The sequence below is a fragment of the Taeniopygia guttata genome, chromosome 20 (assembly GCF_048771995.1).
Source record: "Taeniopygia guttata chromosome 20, bTaeGut7.mat, whole genome shotgun sequence".
In the NCBI taxonomy this organism is placed as follows: domain Eukaryota; kingdom Metazoa; phylum Chordata; class Aves; order Passeriformes; family Estrildidae; genus Taeniopygia; species Taeniopygia guttata.
This window is the reverse complement of record NC_133045.1, coordinates 12881485-12903037: the sequence shown is the minus strand read 5'-3', so window position 1 is coordinate 12903037 and position 21553 is coordinate 12881485. Positions and strand designations below refer to the sequence as shown.

Below are 21553 nucleotides of genomic sequence, written 5' to 3'. Positions count from 1 at the left end.
GGCCCAAGGTGCTTCCTGCAACCTGCTCTGAGACTGAGCAGGTCTCAAAATATCACTGATGCAAAAACCAGCAGCCTGCCCTGACTGCTTGTACACACTGAGCAGATGGAAACATCCCCAGGCCCAAGGAAGGAGAGACAAGTGGCTGAGCAGATCTGGTCAGAAATAAAGTATATTCAGCCAGGGGAGGTAAGAGGCAGTGTGAGACTGCTACAGGCAAGACTGAAATGGGGGAAAAGCCCACAAGGGAAGGACTGGCAGGAAAATGGGAGCCTGCTGGGAGCACAGGCACCTCAATCTGCAAATGGCATGTGCAGAGGACATGCAAATTAACATCAAATCTTGTTATACTAATTCTTCAATGCAATGATTTGATCATGCAGAGGTGTAACAGGATCAATTTTTTTCCCTTGCATTCCAGTGCCTACACTGGGGTAAATAAGTCTTATTTGATAAATTAGATACTATTCATAATAAGCAGCGTGAGTCAGTAATTTTGGGAAGGTCACTGCCTGAGCATCTCTGATTTATTTACACAAAACAGACAGAAATGGCTAAAGGTAGTTCTGGTGTCAGTGAGTTCCAAATATTTCCTCCAGGGCCAAAAGAACTTTATGAAAGTTGTGCTCATAATCTGATGCTTTTAAGTTAAGATGATTATATGTTGATTATCGTCTACTACATGATTTTTTTCCAAGCTGCTCTCTGTTTTTTATTACTATTGCAGTAATAAAATGCATATAAAATATATAGCATAAATTTACTTAAGACAGCAAAAGATTCAACACTTGGAAAACTGATAGAGAAAGAAGGACTGGATTCTGGACTGGTACAGCTGGTTTAAGGTATTTTAGAAGTAAATGAAATCAAATGAGAATTTATAATCCTTCCTGAGGTCTGGATTCCATCAGACTAAACTCATTAGGCATTAAGGTGCAGGTGCAGCTAAATAAAGGATTGTTCTGCTTTTCTTAATGCCATAGATTCACATCTTGAGTTCAAAATAAAAGTCTTTTAAAAGTACATGTATGTGTTGTGCATCTACTGGCAACACTTGAAAGGGAAAGCTCAGCTGATGGAATCTTCAAATGCCTCATTTTTCCAAAGGAATGTGCCCGTTTCTGCACCAGCTGTGCTGAGGGACACAAGTGGAGAAGTGACTGGACATTGGCCTCTTAAGGCTTATTCATTTCATTTGCATCAGACTTCCTTTCATCTACTGAACAGCTGCCCAAATAAACAGCATAAATCTAATTAATCCTCCTTTAATATTGTATTGCCACAACAATGCCAGCATCCCCCCAAACGCTGCAGGAGTGTGGGCCTACACCTGCACAGGCACCCTGGGAGGAGCACGGCAGGAGCTGCAGGGAATCCAGCCTTTCTTGTGGTTTACTGGGATAAAAGGAAAATAATTAAAAACCAGTTTCCCAGGTTTGAAGCCATACGACTTGCTGGATTTCTCAGCTGAAATCCCAGATTCTGGCGTTGTTGAGAGAGTGGTTTGTGGGATATTACAAAATAAGCAGCAGATATCAGGCAGGAGGCCATCAGATAAGGATCTCAGCCTTTGATTGTGATCAGCAAAGTCTCAGCCTGGAATGTACACACTGAGCTGTGCCCCAAGACCACGGCCAGCTGGGCCTTTCCAGCTTGTCTGTGCACTGACAAACATCTGCAGCTCTGGGCAGGAGAGCTGGAGATTAGGGGACAGCAAAGCATTGAGGGGAAAGGTCCTGCAGCCCCAGAGGGGAAATCCCTGCCAGGGCTGTGCTCTCCTTGCACGCAGGCTGTCACAGCCATCCCTCCTTCCCAGGTGTTCTGCACGTGGGAGGTCCAGGGGTATTAACAGGGTTTATAATTATTAGACAGAAATGAAGTATTTGGAAGGATGTTTTTGGAAAATAACCATTAGGAACTTCAGTTGCTGCTTACAAAGACGCTGTGGAGTGCCCTTCCCCATGCAAGTGTGACTTGGTGACCTAGTTCACATTTTTCTTTGAGATCATCATGTTTCCTCTGTGCTGCCAAGAGAGGCGAGCTCAGGTGGGGCACTGGGTTTGGGACAGGGACCTGGAGAGGAGGTCACTGCCTGGAATGACCCTCCCTGCCAGCACCACACGTCCTCTCTGTCCTTTAGCCTGTGGTGGGACTCAGCTTATGCATGGGAGCTTTTTGCTTTCTAGGAACATTTGCCGTGCAACACATTTATTTTATTGAGAAATAGGCAGGCAGCTGTTTGTTCTTTATTAACCCTATACAGCCCCGAGAGCTGTGAATGTAGGTCCTGGGGGTTGCTGACACCCACATATACTCCTGTTTGCAGATGCAAAATGTTAGTGTCTCAGAGTGATGGCAAGGTTAAACTGTTATTTCAGGAATGTCCTCAGGAAGATAAACGTGGTATATCCACGTGTAGAGCATGGCACATCCATGAGTGTGTCCCCTTTACACTCCAAACGTTGGTGGCCCATGCCCCAGGCATAACGGCATCTGAGGGTGAGGCAAAGATTTATTTGCAGTTTAATTCCCACCCACGATCCCTTTTATACAAGAGGAATTTTCTTTTGGTACAAGATAAGCCCATCAGTGACATCAGCAGCACCTAGCCCTGCATACCACAGCCCTGCTGGATTCCTCTCACTAGGGCTGGGCCATCCAGGCCTCCTGAGTCAGCCCCTAACAACAGCATTTTCTGGTTTGTTTTGGTTTTTGTGTGTCTTCAAACACAATTTTGCAATTGCAGTCCTGGGGTAAAAGATCAGCTGTTGAAATACACCCTGGTGCCCTCGCAGGGGTGAATGGAGGGAGCGCAGCTCACGTCCTTTTGTGTGCAACTGGGAAAAGTAGCACAGAAAGGAGTGAGTGGGGTTTGTGAAAGCATCTCAGAAGGAGCAGGGGCACAGAGCACTCTTCTCCAGCTCAGCTGAAGCTTGCTGGGCTTCAGCTGCCAGCCCAGGGAGGAGAGACTCTCAGTGCATCAGACACACTGGCTTAGATTTACCTCCCTGCTCTGGCTCTGCAGGGTTTCAGTGAGGCAGCTCTCATCTCCCAGCTGTGCACTAATGAGCAAAATGACAGCCACTGTTTGCTGAAGAAATATTTGGGGTTTGCTTGGATGCATTTCTGCCTCGTTCAGGGTTCTTTTGTGTGTTTCTGTATTCCTTGTGTCAGGCTTTAACGCAGCAGAACGGTCAGAGATTTCCCTGCATGCGGACTCTAAAATTCTGTAATTTGATTACAGTGCATGCCATGGATTGCAGGAACTCTTGTATTCAGAGGTCAAAGTTGTGTCCACACCAATGAGAGAAGTTTTACACCACATGTCTGATTTGCTTCTCCTTTTCACCTGTCTCGGGAGACAAATGATTCATCACATAGTGCTGAAATATCTTCATCTCCTGATTTGGGCCAAGATTTAAGAGTGGTTACCCAAAAGTTTCTTTTTGAGCTGAGGAGAAAGATCTGTGATGAATCATTCTTTTTCAGTTCTCTCCTGCAGTTTATTACAAGTATATTTGTGTAATTAGGGGGCCCAGTAGTAATGTTGTTAAAATACAAGTGGGCACATTTATTGTTTCCTCCAAAAGGAAACAACAACTCTCTAGCAGCTCTGGTTTTTCCCTGCCTCAACTGAACATTTACTGTTTTATGTAGCTAGCAGATTGAGGCTAAAGTTACTTCTTTTTTTTCCCCCCCCTTTTATTTCTTTTTGTTAAAAAGAAAAAAATCCCCTTCATTCTCTTAACAAATGTTGATTTTTTTTAAGGATATGGTCAGAAAGAGGAACTTAAAACTCGGCATAATGTTTATAGCGCCACACAAGATCAGGAAAGGTGATGTGCAGTACTCTTTATTAACATCTAAAAAGTCCCTGTGGGACTTTTTTTATAATGACTGCAGAGTAATAAACAAATAAAAGCAGGAAGATTAAATTGTTCAGAATATTTTTAGTGATGGAAGAAGCAATAAGTTCTAACCTTGTGAACCAAGGGAAGAACAGCTTGTGGGTAGAACAAATACAATTAGGAGTGGATTCCTCTTAGTGATGACTGGTTATCATTCACGGCATTACAGATAATTGTCTTATGAAAATAAAATTGCTAAAATATGGATACAAAAGAACAGTACTCCAACTTAAGTGACAGAATTCAGGATTTCTAAATTACAGTAATCTCTAATGTTCCCTTTAAATGACAGATCTGAATTCGCTTTCCCTTGTGGCGCCAAAGGACTCACTACAGTCAATGGGTGTTGCAGGAGGCACTGACACAGAGAAATACAACCAAATACAACCAGCCCCATCCCCAGCCCTCACCCAGGAAAAAACTCTTCTCTCCATCAGCATTAAAACTCCCAACTACTGGTACTGCATTATTTTATGAGCATTTTTCAATACTTCTCCCGGAGCTCTTCTGGTCTCTTTTTAAAAGTTTTACAGCCACGGAGCTGTGGGAAGAACAATTGGTAAAGCGAGGGAGCCCCCCCAGTGCCAAGGCGGTGCCAAGGGCAGGGTTTGGCCAGGGCCAGAGGTGAGGCTCAGATGTACAGCCCCAGGCTGGGCACGGACACGGGGCCAGCTCCTCTGGGCACGGGACATGAGGCCAGCTCCTCTGGGCACACCATGCCAGCTCCTCTGGGCACGGGACATAGTGCCAGCTCCTCTGGGCATGGGACACAGGGCCAGCTCCTCTGGGCACAGGACACAGTGCCAGCTCCTCCATGGTGTCAGGGCTGGTGACTTCACTGCTGGGGGGGCCCGGGGCCAGGCTGCTGCAGCTGAGGGTGTTGGGGTGACACCAGTGGGGCTGGGGTGACACCAGTGGGGCTGAGGTGACAACAGTGGAGCTGAGATTACACCAGTGGGGCTGAGATTACACCAGTGGGGCTGGGGTGACACCAGTGGGGCTGTGAGGGCTGGGGTGACATCAGTGGGGCTGTGTGGGGCTAAAGCGACACCAGTAGGACTGGGGTGACATCAGTGGGGCTGTGAGGAGCTGAGGTGACATCAGTGGGGCTGAGGTGACACCAGTGGGGCTGTGAGGAGCTGAGGTGACACCAGTGGGGTTGGGGTGACACCAGTGGGGCTGTGGTGCCATCAGTGGGGCTGTGAGGAGCTGAGGTGACATCAGTGGGGCTGAGGTGACACCAGTGGGGCTGTGAGGAGCTGAGGTGACACCAGTGGGGCTGTGTGGGGCTCAGACCCAGCCCAGCATCGCTCAGCTCAGCTCAGGCCGCAGCAGAACCACAGCAAACTCTGGGCTTGTGTGAAAAGCGCTCGTGTGCACCAGGGAAAACCTTCCAGGGCGATGCTCTGCGGGATTCTCGCTCATCTGCTGCTCCCCAGCACGGACAGAGCTCCTGCTCGCTTTAATTATTGCTTAGGGGGAAGCTGCCTTCCCTCTCCCCTCCTTTTCCTTGTTTTTTGGGTTTTTTTAAGGAAGGTAGCTTTTAAGAGCTTGCCATGAAGATCTAAGTTAAGGGATTTTCTCCACTACAAAGCCTGCATACTTTCCCAGGCCAGGTGGACCCGATAGCACTGACTGCATGCTGAAAAATCTCATCCCCACCCTTCAGGCACTTTAATTGTAAGCCTTTCCAGATACACTGGATAAACACTGTCAAAATGAACCTGAAAGGGTTGTTGTTGTTGGTTTAGCCCTTAAATAATTATGAGTTTGTCTGTCTAATTACAACATAATCTTGTTTAAACTTGGATGGCTATTTGCAGTATCTCTTAAATGAGGTGGAAGCAGAAACACTGAGAAAAAAAAAAAAAAAAGAAAATTCAGTTCTTCCACTTTAAGAGAAGGAAATAAGATTTTTTTACTCCTGTAAAATTTAATTCAACCTGACAACAAAATACTGTAACCTGGAAGCAAGTGTGGTAGGATAGAGATGATAAAGAATAGTGTGGAACCTCTGAGATGCAACAGAAACTTAATCTTCCACGGATAATATTTTTCAACCAGTTTAGAAATAGTTTAAGGTAATTTACGGGAAGACTTGAGTGACAAAGCACATTACTTGAAGTGCCTTTCCTTCACTAGGCACTTTCTAAATTCTTTCTCTTTCATTTCTTTACTCTCAGGAGACTTTTAAATCCAGTGAACCAAAACAACACTTTGTTTGTTGGTATAGCACGGGGCTGGCACAGATGGCAGACACTGCACCTGTTCCAATAAACTGAGGAAATGGAGAGATAAACCATAGCACTCATTAAGGGGAATCCACTGAAACATGAACAATTTGTATTTTGAATATCTTCCAGGAATAAAAGGAGAAATACATAAACAGACTTTGTTTTTACCATTATCAGTTTATAATAAACTTTGTTAAAAGGGAACTTCACATTTGGTTTATGTACAAAGGCAGACATACCACTAAAGAAGTTATGATAATGCTTGATTTTCTTTAAGAAAGGCAAATTATTTTATCTAGCTGCTCCTATTCTTCTAAAGAAAAATTACCTGTTGGCAGTTCAACCAAAATCAGTTAATTCCCCTGTTCCTTAGTAGTGGCAGCTTTTTTTGCTTTTGCATTTTCTCACGTTGAGTAATATCACATTCTTACAATCCAGTTCAGAATGATCAGAGGAACAACATAAACTAAAGTCCATCTGCTCATCTATTAATAAATAACTAAAATTATTGTGGGGGGGAGAATTGTTTGGATCGTTAGCAACAAAGTTCCCTGCAAAACAGCTTTTTGCTGGGCACAAGGAATATGCTATGTAACATCTCACAGATTATTAAAAAATCCTAAATAAGAAGAAATATTAAGCAACAGTTCCTCGAAGGATAAATTTTTTGAAACATTTGCCTTGATCATCGGAGCTTGTGCTGTTCAACATGCCATACATCTCCCTCAATTTCTCTCTCTCACACACACAGCATTAAATACAAAATGTCATGAAAATTCCTAAGTATCATTTAATGTTGGCAGCCCTGCACTGTAAAGCCATTTATATAAAACTGTGGTTGGCAGCTCTCACTCTTCCACGGGAACACATTAACATTGGCATTCCAAACACAGGAAAGTAAGGAAATTAGAAACACAGTTTATATTTGGCCAGTGCTTTGAAATACTGTACCATGCTACTGATGTCAATTAATGAAAAGCAGAATTTTGCGGAGAGGGTCTGGTTTTGAAACACATTAACACACGTTAAACATGTTTGCACAGGAACTGGATTGTAAGCATCTTGGTTCCAAAACAATAAAGCAATTACACTAAAACTTGTAGTCTCAAAGTTGCCATTAATTCAATCCCCTCGGGCTGGATCACTGAAGGATTTTCACTGACTCTGAGAGGTAGATGGCACAATTGTTTAAAAGAAGGGCTAAGGCACAGCATGGTGGGGATTATACCCCATGATGGCTTCTCTGCTACCTGCTGTAAATCAGGGATATTTTTGTAAAAAAAATGGAATTATAGAACATACACCCAAATAAAGGGGGTGGGGGGGGCTCAGCGAACTTTGGGGTCCTCATCAATGAAACAAGGATTTCCAAAAGGGCTTTTTGAAATTAGGATCATTTCAGTCTTTGCTACCTGCAACCTTATTTGTAGCACAGATTTTCACTTCAACACCAAAAAAATCTAGATGGCAGTTTATCTCCTGGCACCATTCCACTAACTTCGGTGGAATTACTCCAGCACGGAATTTGGCCCCGCAGCCTTTACAAGGCGCTGTTTATTTGTACTATGATTCAGATATTTTGATACCAGGAATCTTTCAGCACTGAAGTTTCTCCATATGAAATATGTCTTGTATTAAGAAATATCAGTTTCACATTTGTGTCAAACATTATTTGCTAAATTGTTTGTTGCAAGGATGGGAATTCAGCTGTAGTTCAACAACATGGATCGGGCTAATAATGATAAGCAGTGACTAATAGGAGCTGGTTCGTGTTTTCATTGTTTGCAGCAAAGGAAACTTCCCTCGGAAACAATTTCAAGATTAGGAGAGAAAACTCTGTGAAGCTCTAGCAGAAACTACTGCATGCTCATTATTTCAACACAGGGGCACTTCTTTGGCCCAATTCTGCTCTCAGTGGTGCTCGTGTAAATCAAGAGGGAGTTTATGGGAATTACTTTGGACGTAGAGTTGTATAAATGAGACCACTGGGCCAGCTTCAGTAGGAATTTGACAATTTACACCAATGAAGACCTAGCCAAGAATTTTCTCTTGGGTGTCCATTCTTCCAAACTTAAGCATGTGCAGAACTTTATCCATGTGATTAGTCCTTGTGTGTAGTCTCATTTATTTCAAACAGTTGTGAAGGAAAATCTTCAACCTGAAACTAATTTAAACAGCTCTCTAGTTTATTTAGAAGTTTCTTCCATTTAGAGAAGAAATATACATATATAAAATGGCATATTTTATTTATGTATAGTATGGTATGTATTTTTTATATATATATATGTAGTTAATTCATAAAAGTACTTTGATGTAGGCCCTAGAGAGGAGGATTGGAAAGAGTTTAAAATATCCTGGTCTCTTAATGCTGTATATCAACAGGTAGTCTCCTTATCCGGCATGCTATCAAAATTTGCTTACTTGTGTTCTTGCTCAGATGACTTCATCCATCATTGCAACTTCCCACTGGTACTCATCCAGTTAGGACAATTTAGAGGCATAAAACTAAATGTGTTATCATTTTAACCACGAATTAACAGTTTCCATATAAATATTAGCATTTCCTCACTTGATTCAAGGATAGCAGCCCTAATGGCACTAACCGTATATTTGATTTAAACTAATTAAAAACAGGGGCTCTTGCAATTTAATATATTGATTTTACCAGTGGGACTTAAATCTTTTATAATAAGTGTACACAGCTGCAGCACTCACCCACCGCCACTCTCCAACCTAATCCCTGCATTCCTCCTGACAATAACATGACAGGATCCACACATCCCAGTATTAGCCTTAACCCCGGTGACACTGCCAGAATGTATTAAACTAAAACATCACAGTGTCCTATTTAAAAGGAGCCTGTCAACGGCTCTGACTGGGCTTTAATAGTTATAATCTTTTTTTTAATTAATGTTTCCAACCACTTGTGTAACCTTCTCTCACACGTCTCTCCCCGCCGACCCGAAAATGTGTTTCAGGCTTATTTCCAGGGAATGTAGTGCCTGGATTCGTGCTGCCTGTCCAGAGGCCATTAAAGCTCCTTTGCAGGGGGAGTGCTGGGACACACACAGAGACACGGGATGGCACAACTGGGAGCACTGGGAGCAGGTCCTGCACGCTCCACTGGTGCCCAGCTCCTGTTAGCAGCACCACAAGACCTGGTTTGTCTCCCTCAAGAGCTTTGTCCCTATAAGAGCTGTTGTGTTTTGGCTTCTAAACTGCAGCTCCCAGAGGGGGATTCACCCCCCCAGGACAGCCTGGGTGGGAGCAGAGGAAAGACCCTGCTCCGGGATAAATCTGCTGTGTACCAGCGGATGGGGACAATTTCCAGGTCCTTGTTGCTTGCATAAGGACATCTGCCCTTAGCTGCTCCTTTCTCTGCTGCCAGCACACCCACGTGGAAGAGGTAAATACTTCCTGTCCTGCTCTGCCTGTTAGACACCTGGAAATTAGGAAATTAATTAAATTCTCTCTGGGATGGGTCTGCACATTCAGAGAATACCTATGGGCACTTGCTGCATGGTCCTTCTACCTTTACTTGGCTGTGAGCTTTCTGCCTTAGCCAGTGTTACACCACAAGGGCTGCACACATCCCCACTGCCCAAAACAATTATGGGATGGACCTGTTCAGGCTTGAGAGCTTTTAACAGCATTAGGTGGAAGAGAAAAAGAAAAAAAAAAAAGGCGAGGGTTTGGCCTAATGTATGGACAAACCATGTGATCGGGACCAGGCATCCAGGGCTAACTTTTAATCTGCTTTGTTTCAAGTGGGAAATATGTGAAGATCAAATAAGTTCAAATCCAGGTCAAATATCCTTGAAAATCTTTGATTTATACAAGCAGGAAAATGAGGTTTAAAAGGAGTGATTATGAAAGGGTTACTAAAAACACAGCTGTACGCATACTCTTATATCTGAGGCTCTCCAAAGAAAAACTGTGTGACATCTATATTAACCTTTGGCTGTACACCAATGAAGGCCTGTAGTGAGCTGGAATGCAAGGCAGCCCCTTCCAAATTTTAACACAAGCCAGGTTACAGCTGCAAATGCCTGCAGCCCGTGCTCACTTTATAAAGTATTCCCCGAAGGAAATTTTTTAACTGTTATAGAATCTTTTTCTAATACCCTACAGTGTTAAAGCCTGTTATTAAAGGGCAAAGAGATGGTTCTCTATGCCAAACACTTGTCAACAAAAAGGATAGCCAGATGGTATGAAATAAAAGGAAACTTGGGGGCTCTTCAGCTTCTTGATTTATATTAACAAAAGCCACTTTCAAGTGCTCCTTCCAAGAATGACTAATTCCACCCCCCCCTTCTTTTTTGCCAGGATTAAACAATGTTGTTCATTTTACAATCAACCACGAGACAAATTAACAAATTGCATATCACTTGTGCCGACTCTTTTAAAAATATTCCAAGCAAGTCTGTTTACCAAGGCAAGTTTACCAGCATAAGGACAACACAATTATTTTTAGAAGAGAAGGCCTAAGTCATCTAGAGGATGTTTACTCCTTAGCTGCTGTTTATAAACTTGAAATTAAACTTGTGCAGAAAATGCTTTGCGTTTTTTCAGTTCCTAAAATGGATCCGTTTGTAAACTCTATTGGACAGGATCTGAAATTAAATTCCAAATGCTAAAATTATAGTAATAAATTTTACAAAATTAGCCAGTAATTAACTGGCTAACTTAGTCAGACCACTGTGGCTAAATTCTCTTTTAATTTACAAATAACTTCATTCTTGACACAACCCCATTCCTAATTCAGCTTAGCACAGGTGTAAGCTAAGACAAAATGTAGCCTGTAAATTAACTGGTTATAAATCTAAATCTAATTAGTTGTCAGGATTTTACAGTAAGTAAAACTTTGCTTAGTACAAAGCTCCCTAAAACGGAGCACCTGTATTCTGGTTCCTCCCTACCAATATCCAGCATAAATTTTCTGGACTAAATATACACAGTATCTCCATAGAAATCAATGTGTGTGGGGTTTGTTGTTGGGGTTTTTACTATGTAGCCCACCAAATCCTGCAATGTAGTTTTTTAAAAAATATTATTCCCTCTAAAGCTGTACAACTAGATGGATGAAGAAAAAAAAGGTGCTTTTGTAGATTAGCATTTAGAAGCCTGGAATTACAGTTTCTTATTGACTGGAATTTCAAAATATTATTTCTTTACTCGCTTTTATTTCCTCCATGCTAAAATGAAACTTTATTATGCTGTGACACTTCCTCATTGTGATGGCTCTGGTATAGTAATAAAAGCCTACCTGTGAAATGCAATGCTCACAGAGTATCTCTTACAAAAGTAGGACACAGTTTACTACAGTCTGCATTTAGGAATTCAGCTGTGCTTAAAAAGGGATCATTGTAGAAAGTCTTCAAAAAAATGCAGTTCTACAATAGATCTTCTAATTTTCCCTGAACGTCATAGAAAACTGTACGTCTCAAAGCAGGTGGTGTGTTTGATTATATACGGAGTGAGTGGCTGCTCTAATTCATTAAAACCTCCATAAACAAGCCTGCCTTTGTCCTATAAAGATGAAAGGGCAACGACTATAATGGGATGAAAGGTGTGCACAGCGATGAAGAAAGCTATTATAGATCTGTGTCCTTTTTAAACTCGTCCTGGCATGCACTGTTGACAAGGGAACAAAACAGCACAGATAAACCTCCAAAATGTGCCTTGCTGGTCGTAATTCCACCTGTCCTTAAAACTACTGGGCTTTGCTTGCACTCTTACTACTGACAGCAATTAAATAAAACAATCATTTAGGATTTTGCATAAGGAACACTCTTACATTTCTATGCTGACAACAAAACCTGGCAGGTTGAAATGAATGGATATATCCACTGCAGTCACCAAACTGCATCAGGACGTCGATTATCAGGGATTATGGCTTATATAGGTGAAACCTGCTGCATACAAAGTTCTCACGTAGGCACAGACGTATCCAAAATGCAACTTTGAATTCACATTTATGGATAGATTCCACTCCTTTGTATTCAAAATCATCAGTGGCCTAAATATTAATTCTTTCTTATAACTCTTACATGAGCTGACAAGGAGCCTCTTCCTTACATCGGCAATGTGGGACAGGAGCGCTGCAGTTTCACTGATGCTTCAGGAAAATTACTACACCTGAGGAGCAGAGCTAAACTCCCTCCCATTATGTACTTACATGTTTCACAAGGTTCTTTCCTCTCCACTGAAATGGAAAGCAAAGAATGAATTTCGCTATTGCTATTTGAACAACTTTTGTCTTCTACTCAGGAGTCTCCTTGCACTCGGTGTAGGACCCAAGAACCACAGAGAACAGTGTTAGCAAGGTCACCCTTATCTTTAAATTCAGATATTTGACTGCTGTTGGTACTTTTGACTGCTCAAATATTTGATTTTAAATGTATCATTGCTCATCGGCTTAAGTATCCAGCAGTGACTAGACAAACAGTGTAATTCCAAATGGAAAGCACCAGCCCTCGCAGAGCACAGCCCCCGGGCCAGATGTAATTCCGAGTTTCCCACTGTGAAGCTTATGGCAGTTAATAAGGAGGCGCAGCTCATGCAAACGAGAGCTCTCCCACAGCGTCCCGTGGCTCCTTATCATGCAAGAATTTTGCCGGGATGGCTACCGTGTCTAATAATTATTAACGTGTGTCACAGAGCCTTTACAGCTGCTGAGCTTTTCAAGTTAGTTAAAGTGCTGGGATTAGAGAGCTGGTGGTTTAGGTGGTGATTTACTCTTCACTGCCTCTGAAGTTCCAGACAGTGGAAGTGTCCAGAACAGTGACATCCATAAAGGTGTTAATGGATTTTTTGGAGATGAGGGTCTGTAATTCCTGGCAGGTTATGTGCCAGAGGTGCGCTCCTCTTGCACTTCGCGTTTCCCTTTGTTTGGGACAAAGTCAGAGCTGATCTTGTTTTGGAAACACAATTCAGGTTCTGCCTTGAACTTGCAGGCACCCAATCTGTACGTGTGTGGTTTGAGAGCCGCACATGATGAGGTCTAAAAACGGATAGTGCGAGCCAGGTCTGTAATTATACATTTAAAATAGAATGCGCACCCTGACAATGTTTTACTCAAATCCGGCCAAGTCAGTCCACACGGGTGTGCAATCTACAGTGAGCAAATAGAAATCAGATTGGGCCGTGGCATCCAATTAGAGAGGCCTAGCGAGGCGCATACAAAGCGTGCCAGCTCTCGTATCGTTTGCATAAACCCATCCACATGTGCTTGTGAAAAGAGGCGAGTGAGCGGCATAAACTGGGGTCAGCAGGAAAAGCTGCAGGAGTAAATAAGGGTTTACTGTGGAATCCCTCCCAAGGCATTAGGAAAACATGTGCGAGCAGCTCAGCCCCTCCGGCCGGGGGAGCCGGCGCTGGGATGGAGCCGTCCCAACCATCCGTCCCGCAGCCCCGGGGGCTCCGCATCCCGCAGGAGCGCCGGCCCGGTGCGGGAGCTGTGCGGGAGCCGGGCCGTGCTCTGCCTGCCTTCCGTGCCTTCCTTGGCGGGGTGCGATGTGCAGCAGACCTGCTAATCGTCCCGTTCAACTCCTACCTGCAAATCCCATTCCTGACGCGCAGCAGATACCAAAGGGAGCGGACGACAAAGACCTCGGTGCGGAGCGTGGGGAGAGCTCGTGGCTGCCCAAATGCTGCGAGGGGAGGTCACAGCCCTCTCCCCGCCGATGACACTCAATTACCGCCCGGCAAAGCAGCCACCCTGCTACCTGCCCATCCTTGCCCGGGTGGGCTGTCACCCACCTGACCCGCGGGGAAGCAGCTCCCGGCCGGGGCCACCTGCGCCACCGTCCCCCGGCCAGGTCACCGCTCCAGCCTCCCCCCGGTACCGTTCCCTGCCCGGTCGCCCCGGGACCGGCACTCACCCAAGTTGACGAAGCTCATGACCATGTCAGCCTCGGTGAGGAAGTTGCTGTCCTGCAGGCTGGCCAGAGGCGGCCCCTGGGTGCTGAAGATGGGCTTGTAGGGGTAAGAGAAGCCCTCGCCGTCCTCGGCGGCGGCCCCCGCCGCCCCCTCCTCCACGGACATGGCATTGTAAAGGTCCAGCATGAACATGGGGGCCGAGTTGTGCTTGCCGTGGAGGTGCGGCCGCGGGCGGTGCGGCAGGCCGAGGATGGAGAGGATCTCCCGCTGCATCTCGCGGCGCTCGGGGCCGCGCAGCCGCCGGTGGATGAAGCTGGAGTGCACCTCGTTGTCCACCGTGAAGTCGGCGAGCACGCAGCGCAGCCAGAGGGCGGGCGCGGCGGCGCCCAGCACCAGCAGCCAGGAGGCGGGCTGCCCGCGCCCCGCCACCGGCATCGCGGCGCGGCGGCGGCGGCGGCTGCGGGGCGGCGCGGCGGGCGCGGGGCTGCCCCCCGCCACCGGCATGCGCGGGGGGCCCCGCGCTCAGCCCCCGCGGAGACACCGCAGCCCGTTCATGAGCCCGTTCATGGCCCGAGCGGCGGCAGATCAGCGGCACCGGCCCATGGACGGCGCGGCGGCGGCGGCGGCGGCCCGAGGCGCTGGTCCCGGCGGCGGGAGCGGAGCGCTCTGGCCCGTCCCGCCGTGTGAGCGGCGCGGCTCGGCGGGGAGCGGCGGGAGGGTGTCTCTGGTGGGAGGAGCAGGCAGCAGAACCCAAGCGCTCTCTCTCGCTCGCCCGCTCCAAAGCGCTCGGCGGAGAAAATCCCTGGGACTGCCTCGAGGAGGGACGGCTGCTCAGGTTGCTTTTCAGGATGTTTGGAGAGGCTGAGCCGGTCCCCAGCGCCTAAATTGCAGTGAACGTCATTAAGGAGAAGACAACCCAGGAGAGAGGGTGGTTTATGTATAAGGAAGGGGCCCAAACTCCCACAAACTTTATAGATGCAAGTACATCAGCTGTCTGCACAAGCACTTCTTTTTCCTGCCTACTTTTTTTTTTTTTTTTCTTAAGAAGTTCAGATTAGAAGAAACTGCCCGTGACAAAACAAACTCCATTAAATAATTTAAAACGTGACGATTATATATTCACCTACATAGACATGTATGTGTGTCTCTGTGCACAGAGCCCCGGGTCACTTTTTCCAGCTAATGGAGAAGAGTTAGAAATCCGAAGGGGAGATATTCTCTAAAAATTGTAAAACCAGGAACATTTACTTGAAATATAACTATCAACCTGTGCACACGTGTGGTTTATGCCATTACCCTGCCCCCTTGCCCTCCCCTCTCCTTCTGCTCCTGGTACACGCTATTTTGGGGATATTGCCTTGAAACAGATTGTCAGCTTCTTAAAGCAATGACTTTTTAAACTCAGTGGGTGCAACATCTACAGTAATGGAACCCTAGTCCCTATTAGCCCAGCTAGATGTCTGCGACAACAGTAATTAATAATAATAATAATTTCAGATGACAAATGTAAACTAATGCTTCCCAAATCTTACTTGGAAAGAAGAGGAAGTCAGGATGGTGTATTTGGGTCACTGAATGGACCCTGAGGTAACCTCACAAATCATACATATATACAATAAGTTTATGTTGACCTTAATTCCTTGGGCAAAGGAGGAAGAAAAGGGGTGGAGGATAAAGCAGGTCAGCATTCTGGAGGGTGTTTTTTGATAGATTGTTTCATCTAATATTTTCAGACAAGCAACATGTGGTAGTGTCCAGCACCAGATCCTGCAAGTCTTTTGGAAACTAATATTCAGCACTTCTTTTAGTTCTTTATGTTTCAAATCTTGGTGTGAACAGCAGGTAGCCAGGCAAAAAACTGCATGGCAATTGTGATGAATGATAGAATGTGATTGTATGCATGCATGTGTACCTCTTAGTAACAGGGAAACTGAGGCATCACATAGAAATTACTCATGGCACTATGGAAATCGTGGTGGAACCAGCATTAAACCCTCAGCTCAGACCTAACACATGTTTAGGAATGGTTCAAGCTTGGGGAGGATGGAGGGGCAGAGAGGTTGTGGAGCTATATCCACCTTAGGTGACATGAAAGCCCTTTCTACACCCACTGGTGCTGCTCAAAAATCCCCCCTTCCCAGTAGCTGCCTCCCCAGTGCTCCCCACTGATGGAAACACCAGTACCCAGCAGCTGATTTTTGGCTGCCCAGTTAAGATCAAACTCTCCAGCATCTTTTGTACTTCCTGAGGAGCAGCACTAACCTGTTCTTCACCATGCATACATTTGCTTAAATTTCTTCCTTGCCGAGGGTGTGGTTTCTAGATCAATTTAAGCTGTTTTAAAGCCAGGCTCCCCCTGAGAAAGATCTTTGTTTTCTCATCCCAGCCCAGCCTGGACCCTCAGCTGTGCAACCCCACCCCTCTGCAATGCCGGTACCAACATTTACACCCAGGTCAGAAAACTGATTCTGTTTTTAAAATATTTTGGTTTTTTAACCATTTGTGTATTTGCTGAAAATAATATTCTGCTGGATCAGCTTCCTGTTCTGCCTGACTCCATGCTGTGGTGGAAGGAGGGAGGCCACAGGAATGCACAGCTGGGGGCAAGGAGAGGGTGTCTGGGTCAGGCTGCTGTAGGAAGGGCAGACAGATGATGTGAGATGTCTCTGCTCTCCCTTTCAGCTGCAGACAACTTGATTTCTCTTCCCTTTTTGTTCCTTGTAGACTGTTTCCCCAGAGCTGTGAGTGTTGACCTTTCATCAAGCAGCAGTAGGACAAGGAGCCTTGCCTTTGGCATGGAGATGAGATGAAAAAGCAAGGATGGAACAGCTGGCTGGAGAGCAGGTGTCTCTGCTGCCTAAATTACTTGTACTGGAATTGCTTGTAGCTCCCATTTAAAAACAGACTAAACTTCAGGTCAATGTTGTGTTCTGAGAGAAAAAAAGGGAAAACCTGGGAGGTTTCTCTGCTCACTCATTACCACCTTAGGTAACTGCTATGTAGGTATCACTGGACAAAGAACAGAGGACAAAAACTAAACCTTGAAACTCTTGATTTGACAGATTTCTTGAAAAAGTGATGTTTGAAACTATTTCCTTCTTGTTTTGTCCAAGTGGTCTGGGTTAGGCCACATTTAGCTATATTCTGATTTAATGCAGGATATACTCCTAAAGGAGGGGCAATGTTGCAACTGTAACCTGTGCTTTTACAGGAGCAGTTGGGAAAGTTTTCTCTTTTATACAGTATTTTCTGTAATCCTGCTGCTCCCATACACTTTTTAATAAATGCATGAGAGTTGGCAATGGGGGTACTTAAAAGAGCATAACAAACCCATGCCAGCAGCATGGGATGAGAAAGTGAGCTTGTTAAAGAAAATCTTTTTGATGTGAAGTCTCTTGCCTTCATCTTGCTTTGGGACACAACAAAGGGCAGCATTTATTCTGCTGGGTACAATAAAGGATGATGCAGCTCCAACTGCAGTGCTTCAGCCCTCAGATCTGAGCTTGAATTTCAAATACCTTTCAAACAGAAAGGCAATCCAGTTTGTACCTTTTTTCATGGACAACGTCTTTCTCTTCCCTCCTTTCCTGCCTGCTGTGTAAACCCTATCCTGCTTCCTGCAGGATCAGTTCCACACAGGTTGCTGAAATATTGGCACCTTCATGTCACTGTCTTTTCCTCCTCCTTCCTGGATCAATTAAGAAACCAGTTTTTCCTCTTAGTCTTCTCTACTTCTTTTGTGTAGCCTCCTCTTCTTGAGAAGGAAAGCTGAATGCTTGTGATGAAGTAATCCCTGTTTGTTGGCGCTTGCTGCTTCAGATCATTTCTCTAAAACCAGACTCCCAATGCTTCTGGGGTTCTGCACAAGCCACATTACCGAGTACCTTTTTGATCTCTGTGAGTTTGTGTGCACGCTCTTACCCAAGTTTAGCATTAAATACTACCATTTTTTTGTTTGTGTGGAAGACAGAATATTTGGAAGTGTTTATTTAGGAGATAAATAAAGGGGCTGATTTAAAAACATGAAATGAACTAAAATGTACAGGTTTTTGTTTGGTGAATTTGTCGTCCTCATGTACCCATGTGAAGCATATGCCAAGGGCAGAATTTGGCCATTTGCATTCAGTTTTACCAAATGGGCAGTAAAAAATGTGGGTTCTGCTCAGAAACTCATTAAATGACTTTTCAAACATTATACACAAAACATTTTGTCCTCTTTTCTGCCGATTCAGTTTCAAGCTCCTTGTCTTCCTACTTTGATGTCCTCTTTTTAACTTTAACCATGGTTCTTTTCCATTCTGTTTTGCATCTTCTCTCATTTGTCTTGAACAAAGTGCAGCTCCTAAATTATAGCAAACTTTTTTCTCCTTCCAAGCAGTCCCACTAAACTAGCATGTGTTTGGGGAATTTTGAGCTGTTTGTCTATGCTCTTTGCATGAAGAACATTAATACAGCAAAAATAATAGCATTATTATTTGTATAAGAATGGATAATTAGCTCACATATTGTTTTACACTGTATTGGATTATTCTTATCAAAAGTTTCTAGTGATCTCTCCAGCATTATTACTGAGAACATATTCACCAACATGAAGTTAATCACATTATAGATAAAGCCATTATATTGGCTCTAATCCAGGAATTTGAGCAGATTTGGGCTGACCTGTGCTGGGTTGGACAGGTCACGTTATAAAAATTAAATGTTGATTCTCAATGTTACTGATCAGAGGAGAGTCAGAAATGAAATCTGTGTTTTGGTGTGTGAAAAAGGCATTATTACTTCTGAGGATGGCAGTGAAAGCTAAAATAGAATTTTAGGATTTATGAAATGGTGCTATGGCACTGAATTTAATGTTCATCAATGGGAAAGGTGGGCAAAATTCAGTCCTTCACTGTTCAGCCCTTCACTTCCCAAAACTGGATTGCCACGGGGATTCTTTTGTTGCTGTTTACTTCAGAGAACATTAGAAATGAGTTAATGTTACTGAAACTTTTGCAGTGTTACATTTATCACACATTTATATACAATTTGAATATTGGCATGTGCCCTATTTTCTATATATGTTTATATATTGGTATGAGCATGCATACATACACCAGTATACTTCAATCACCTCTTTAAACTTTATGTAAGTAATCTATTTCTGCAGCACAGATACAGGCATGGGAGTATTGTTTAATGCAGACTCCAATATCGCCAAAGCAGCTCGGAGAAAACTGAATTTAATTTTGTACTATTAAATTATTGTGTGCACACTTGATTTGGTTGACGCTTTTGGCACAAGCCCAGGTATTTCCTTCCTTGGTAACATTGTAATCTGAACATCTGAGATCTCAGGCTTATATTTGTGAAAAGCTAAGCTGGGCACGAGCTCGGACGTCACTGTTGGGAGCGGATTTGAGTTGTGCTGCAGCACCTTGGAAATGTGCCTCTGAAAATCTGCTTAGCTGTTACATTTTCTTACAATAAATGGTGATCTTTGCTCCTACATACATTCAGGATTCTTCTTATTAACATAGATTGATGTCTTTTTCAGTTTTCAGCTGTTTGCATTCACTAAAGGCAGAGATGTTTGCTATTTTTTATAACGAACAAAGAGCATATAGTACATATCCATTTTTTTCAAAGGGAACAAAATAACTGATCCCTGTGAATGCAATGGGATGAATTTGGATGACTCTACTTTCTCTCTCCAGGCAGGTGCAGAGTAATACCTCAAAAGAACCATTATTTTGTGCCTTTATTCCAATGTGTACATAAATGCTTGCATAACCCTTGCACAGCTGCTGTACAAACTACTCATGCCACAAGTATTAGTAATCCTAACAGGGGAGGTTGCATGGAAAATTGGGGTGTGTATGCTAAACCATATGTACCATGCCCCTGAATCATAAAACTCGTGTTGCTGGAGCAGAGAGATCTTTGGAGACTGCTGCTTTTACAGGTCTGTAGGAAGCAGGATTATATACAACAGCTGCACCCCGCAGCTTCTCTCCTGTTGAGGCTTATCTTGTGCATTTCAATAAGCAGGAAACAGAATTTGGTCCAACATTATCTTATATGGTCTTAGCTCCTACTTTTATTTATATTTCATTTCCATAGGAACAATTATTTTCACGGTTTATTTTGAATACACATTAGAGCCACTCCAATTGGAAGTTTTGAGCTGCCAATTCCAAGCTGCATGGGGCTGCAGAGACACAATGTGCATTTTTTTGTTGTTTCTGGTTCTGCCTCTAAAATAACTTTATATCTGTGGTGATTTATAGCAGCGTTTCTGAACCAGTCTGGAGGAAGATGGAAGCTGGAGATTCATTAGATTCTCCAAACCCTGGCCACAAAAATCCCCTCCCAAGCAGAGCAGGGTAGCAGGCTTGGCCCCAGTTCTGCTGCTCCCGGGAGGTTTGCCACATTACAAGTGGCTGCGTGAAGCAATCTCCCAGACCTTTAGCAGCACAAAATCAGGAATCAGGAGGATTTTTCAATAGTCTGTAGAGGCAGTTTCCTGGTGCAGCTCGGTGTGTGCAGATGAGGTGTGCACGGTGTGTTTGCAGCCAGCAGTGGCACCGCTGTCCCTTTTGGGGAGGATGCTTCAGCTGGAAGTGCAGCGCTGCAGGACTTTATCTTTCCCAGCCTGGCACTTCTAAGTTTTCAGGCAGAACAAATGCGCTTCCTAAATGGTGCTCAGCGTGCACTGAGTTGGCTTTGTCAAGTGCATCTTTTCAGCATTCATCCAAAGCCCTTTCTGCAGTTGTCTGAGCCCCATAGGCGAATATATACTGTTAGACTATTAAGATAATTTTTCAGTTAAGACATCGTCAAACTGCAAGCGGGACAATAGAAACAAAACCCCTTTTGTTCTGCCTAAACTGTTCCTAATGACCCCCTCTATAAACAGTGGCACCAGCGGAGGTCTCAACAAGGCTCTTCATTGAGCCCCCTTTCAAAAGGACAAGCAGAGCAGAACATGGGGCAGAAACTCTGAGTTACTGCGCTCTGGTGGTCCGACCGCAAGAGAGAATCTGTTGTTTTTGTTGTTCGAGGCACCCAAAAAGCATAATTTAAAAGCATGGATTTCCACAGTTAGCATCCTATAAAGAGTACTAAATATTTGGATTGTCGGGAAAGGAGCAGAAGGAAGTCGTTTGTATGTTTGTTTTTTTGTTTATTTAAATCAAGGAGCTATAAAATAGACTATTTAGAGTTCCATATAAAAATTTAAGTTATTTCCTTGGGGTAAGATGCTGTCTGTTAAGCTCATGAAAAATGTAAAATCCAGAGAAGTTAAGATTTTTACATTCCAGAGAGATCACCACATTTGTTTTGGGGGTAAAAACCAGCTTCATGAATAACATGTTTGTCATAAACAAGGGAAAGGTTTCGGTTGTTTAATGTGTACAGAAGTTGAAGTTATGGTGATAAACTGAAACCACACAGGACCAAACTCCTGTTCTTCCAGCTGAGTAACTGCAGGGTACGTGCAGCTCGGGCAGTGTCCTCACACAGATGAGGGCTATGGAGATTTTGAAT

At 44.2% G+C, this 21553-nt stretch overlaps 2 protein-coding genes across 3 annotated transcripts in view; one reads left to right on the top strand and one right to left on the bottom strand.

Moving 5' to 3' along the window:
* The window catches only part of BMP7 (bone morphogenetic protein 7), a 39353-nt gene extending 24533 nt beyond the window's left edge, over window positions 1–14820 (bottom strand). Inside the window, exon 1 of the mRNA XM_012570263.5 lies at window positions 14026–14820. Coding sequence (XP_012425717.2) covers window positions 14026–14527 — 502 coding nt within the window. The 5' untranslated portion in view covers window positions 14528–14820. The remainder of the gene's footprint in view (window positions 1–14025) is intronic.
* SPO11 (SPO11 initiator of meiotic double strand breaks) overlaps window positions 1–21553 on the top strand; it is a 103990-nt gene that overhangs the window by 52633 nt on the left and 29804 nt on the right. The window lies entirely within an intron of this gene.